The following is a 4,676-nucleotide window of genomic DNA, read 5'->3' as shown; positions in this document are numbered from 1 at the left end:
ACAATTTGGAGTCGGACACCATACGGAAACTGCAGGCGAACAACACCTTTGTCATCAAGGAGGCGGATAAAGGCGGCAATGTGGTCCTATGGGATATGGACCTGTATACAAAAGAGGCGAACCGACAGCTACAGAAAAGAACCTTTTATATTCCTTTACCATCTGATCCTACAATGGTGTTTAAGAAGAAGTTTGATCGATTATTGAAAACAGCACGAGACATGTTCATCATCACTAAGAAGGAGCATTTGTTTTTAGAGGTGAGTCACCCTATCATTCCCACATTTTACATGCTCCCGAAAGTGCACAAGGACCTCTGCAACCCTCCGGGTCGACCCATTGTGGCCGGCATCGGGGGCCTGTGTGAACAGGCTTGCACTTATGTGGACTTCTTTCTTCAACCCATTGTTTTAGGACTACCCTCCTACGTACGGGATTCTCTCCATTTGATAGAAATGCTGGAACATTTACCAATCACTTCCGATGTATTATTGGTAACCTGCGACGTCGAGTCTCTTTATACAAATATTGCACACAAGGACGGCATCAGGGCTACAACCTATTTTCTGGAAAAATCAACCTCGGAGGAGCCGGCCCACCGCGCCTTCCTGGTGAGTCTCCTGCATTTTGTGTTACATCATAATTATTTTGATCGAATTTTTTACAGGCAGGAGTCTGGGACCGCGATGGGTGCACGCTGTGCGCCCTCCTACGCAAACCTATTCTTAGGTTGGTGGGAGGAGACCTGCGTGTACCCGTCGCCGTCTTTCAGTGGGGGCGTGGTGGGTTGGTTCCGCTACATTGATGATGTCCTGTTTCTTTGGCAGGGCTCTAGGGAGACCTGTATCCAGTTCATAGATACATTGAATATCAATGATTTGAACATCCATTTGACGTACACTATATCGGATGATATGGTGGATTTTCTGGATTTGAAGTTGCGCAAAGAGCATGAGCGGATCACTACATCTCTTTTCCGAAAAAGCACGGCTACCAATAACTTACTACACTATCAAAGCTTTCATCCAATTCATATGAAGAGAGGGATCCCAAAAGGGCAGTTTCTTAGGTTGCGGCGCAATTGTACCAATGTAACGGACTTCAAGACAGCATCAGCAGACCTAACAACGCGGTTCCGAAAAAGGGGGTACCCTAGGAGACTCATCACCCGATCCTATGAAGAAGCTAAGAATGCTGACCGGATGCAATTATTCACCCCAAAACTAAAAACCAGGGATGGTAAGGTGCATTTGATTAAGCGTTATAATAATCAATGGTCAGCATTATATAAGATCCTGGAGAGCCACTGGTTTTTGCTTACCTCTGATCACAGATTGATACCACACATGGATGAAAAACCGAAAATTATTGCCCGTAAAGCACCTTCACTTAAGGACAAGCTTGTCTGTAGTCACTTCCAGCGTCCTACACGGGGACTGAACAGAGGCATCAAGCTCAAAGGCACACATCCCTGTGGCCAGTGCAATGTTTGTCCGTATATGCTGGGGAAAGATAATTTCATGAATGGTGAGGAACACATACGTCTAAAGCATTACATCAACTGTCGTACGAGAAACGTGGTATATGGGATCATTTGTCCATGCAGGCAAATATATGTGGGACAGACCTCACAGGAACTGCGAAAACGGATCCAGCAGCATATGTCCAATATTAACCTGGCCGCTCGGGACCGGGCTGACGAGGAGAAGACTCTTACTTCTGTGGCTTCACACTTTTTGGATCACCATGGGGGTAAGTACAATGGCCTACAAGTTGTAGGCTTAGAAAAAATCTACTCTAATATTAGGGGGACACATATAGCACAATGTTTGTTGAAGGCGGAATCCCGATGGATTTACAATCTTGATTGTTTATCCCCACAGGGCCTTAACGAGGAGCTTTTGTTCACAGGTTTTTATGCTAGATGATTTGTCGCACTTTTTAATTGCTTTTTTTCTTTTCTTTTGCAATTTTAGATATACATGCCGTTCACATTACACGTGATCACTTGGTCTTCTATTCCGGGATCGGGTTATCTTCTTCTGCACTTTGGTTGGGGAATCACCTGATTATCGTTCACCAAACTTAATTCCATTGGACATCTTCTTTTTTCCTCGAGGACTCCTTTGTTTGTTCGGACTTGTGATGACCAGTCTATTCTAATTTATGTATGTCCCCATATTATCTGAGTTTGATAACCTTTGGATGCTGCAACCCCTGGTACGGTCATTATTTGTAGAATGACTTTTTTGACCCTGGGACCTCGACGTGGGGTGCTGCAGATCTTGGCACGGAGTTTAAAATTCTTTTTCTTTCTATATATTTTCTCTTCTCTTTCTTACCTCTTTTTTTTTTTTTTGTACATATAAAAGCACAAGAGCATAAATAATTAACTATTAACTAAATATTCCAGTAGGTATATCTGAAACCAATATCGGGGATACTAATGAGTATATACCACAAAATCTCTAAACTAGACAAAAATCTGGGGTGATCAAGAACAAAAATTAAGGGACAAAATGCTTTTCTAGACACTTTTGGGTGTGACATCATGCAGCCGAATTAACAGACCAAGTCATTCTCTTGACAGGTAGTTGATTCTGCACATGATCTAATCATAGACATTCATTATGGATTCTATTTTTGGGCACCTATACTGCCCCCTAGTGCACTAATCAATATAATAAAATTCAAAAAATAAACCAAAAAATATATAAAATATAAAAAATAATAAACAAAAAATAAAAAATATATAAAAAATAATATATATAAAAAATAAATAAATATAATAGTAAAAAATCACCAATATTAAATAATTAAAAATAATAACACACAAAACAAAAAATTGATTTATTTTGGATTTCTAGGTATAATAATCATTATTACTTGTCACTCTTCTTGTGTGTTTTTAAATTTATCTCATTTCTTCCTTGGCGCCTTTATCATGTTTCTTTTTCTGGATTGACATTTGTCTCTTCTCCCTTATTCCAACCTTTGGTTATATTCCCCGATACTGATCTCCCGATTCATTGTCTACTGAAATCTATATGTTACGTCTATCTCAGTAAGTCTATTCTTTTTTCACCTCTTGCTTTGTGTGCATCTGCAGCTCCCCCCGTCGTGTCACATGCCGGGACCTATGTCATTTCCGACTGCTGACACGCAGTGGGAGCCCTGTGAGCCGGCGCGTGCTGCTATATCCGGTCTTTGGAACGCAGCGCGGGCCGGCTTGGATGGGCGCATGCGCGGACGGCACATCCGTACGCCGTTCGCTTCCCACAATTGATCTACACTTGCATCGTGGGAGATTTCCCTATGCGCCCCTCTGTCGCTCCACGATAGCGAGGTGGTCACCGCCCCCTCTCTCCATCTGGAATCAGTGTACAGGTACAAGACATTATTATGTGATTACTTAGTATATATATATTTGATGATTGGCCATTAGGAATCAGGCACTCCTGAGGAAGCCAGCAAGTCTGGTGATACGCGTTGGGCTTTTCTTCTGACCGCCACAGACACCCCCCATCATGCCATTTTTATGATAAGTATTTATTGACTCTTATCTATTGTTGATGGATTTCATGCACTTTATATTATTACATGCTGATGGATGTGGGGGTTCATACATGAATTTGTGGTGATTCAGATGGGCATGCGCCGATACACGGCTTACATGGCCCAGACCTGTTGTATACAACGATTTTAATTCTTTTTATGTTGTGTCTGTTGCCTCAATAAATTTGTAATTTTGTAGATGTGCGGCTCCTGTTTCGGTATTCTTTTTCTTCCTTGTTACATTGTGCATTATATACCGTGGGCCGGCACTCTTCCTTTTTATCTTTGGATGTGCCCCTATCTTTTTTGATTGCAGGGACATCTGGAAGGACTTTACATTGTATACAAATTACTGATGGATGTACTACAACTTCAATCCTACATACAGTAATGAGAGATGGTTGTTATGTTTCATATGGCCTGGTTTCTGACTCTTAACACCATATGATGGCCATTGCATTTCCAACATGTGCCCTGCCTAGGGTTGCCACCTTTCCCAACAAAAAATACCAGCCAAGTTAAGCCACACCCTAAAGGGCATGTGGTTGTGGGGGGGCGTGGCTTAACACAGGGTGTTACATCGCTATCATACTGTGGCTCCCAATAATATTAATGCCCCCATTAGTGCCCCCAGAATTAATAATGCCTATATTAGTGCCCCCAGTAAAAGTAATGCCTCCATTAGCGCCCCCTAGAATTAATACTGTCCACATTAGTGCCCCTAGTAATATTAATGCCCCCCATTAGTGCCCCCCAGTAATAGTAATGCCCCCATTAATGCCCCCCAGGAAGAATAATATCCCTATTAGTCCCATTAGTGCCCTGCATGAAGAATAATGCCCCCCATTTGTGCCCCCAGGAAGAATAATGTCCCCATTAGTGCCCCCTAGAAAAAATAATGCCCCCCATTTGTGCCCCCAGGAAGAATAATGCCCCCATTAGTGCCCCAGGAAGATTAATGCCCCCCATTTGTGTCCCCAGGAAGAATAATGCCCCATTAGTGCCCCCCAGGAAGAATAATGCGACCCATTAGTGCCCCCAGTTAGAACAATGCCACTCATTAGTGCCCCCATTTAGAATAATGCCCCCATTAGTGCCCCCCAGTTAGAATAATGCCCCCA

At 42.6% G+C, this 4,676-nt stretch overlaps 1 protein-coding gene across 1 annotated transcript; it reads left to right on the top strand.

The window, feature by feature from the left end:
- The first annotated feature begins 213 nt into the window (after positions 1–213).
- LOC120981438 lies at positions 214–1,891 on the top strand. Its single transcript, XM_040410978.1, has 4 exons — positions 214–260; positions 415–611; positions 828–1,752; positions 1,884–1,891. Exons 2-4 carry the CDS (start codon positions 456–458, stop codon positions 1,889–1,891), a joined length of 1,089 nt encoding a protein of 362 aa, XP_040266912.1. The 5' UTR covers positions 214–260; positions 415–455.
- Positions 1,892–4,676: the final 2,785 nt, after the last annotated feature.

Source organism: Bufo bufo, chromosome 11, assembly GCF_905171765.1.
Source record: "Bufo bufo chromosome 11, aBufBuf1.1, whole genome shotgun sequence".
Classification (NCBI taxonomy): Eukaryota; Metazoa; Chordata; class Amphibia; order Anura; family Bufonidae; genus Bufo; species Bufo bufo.
The sequence above is the reverse complement of the archived record's forward strand: the minus strand, read 5'-3'. Positions and strand labels throughout refer to the sequence as shown.

What these genes read in the sequence shown, in the direction of transcription:
- LOC120981438 (XM_040410978.1), top strand. Translation starts at nt 456, where the DNA reads ATGCTGGAACATTTACCAATCACTTCCGATGTATTATTGGTAACCTGC. An exon ending in CGGCCCACCGCGCCTTCCTG is followed by an intron (nt 612 to 827) that starts GTGAGTCTCCTG and finishes TTTCTTTGGCAG; the next exon opens with GGCTCTAGGGAGACCTGTAT.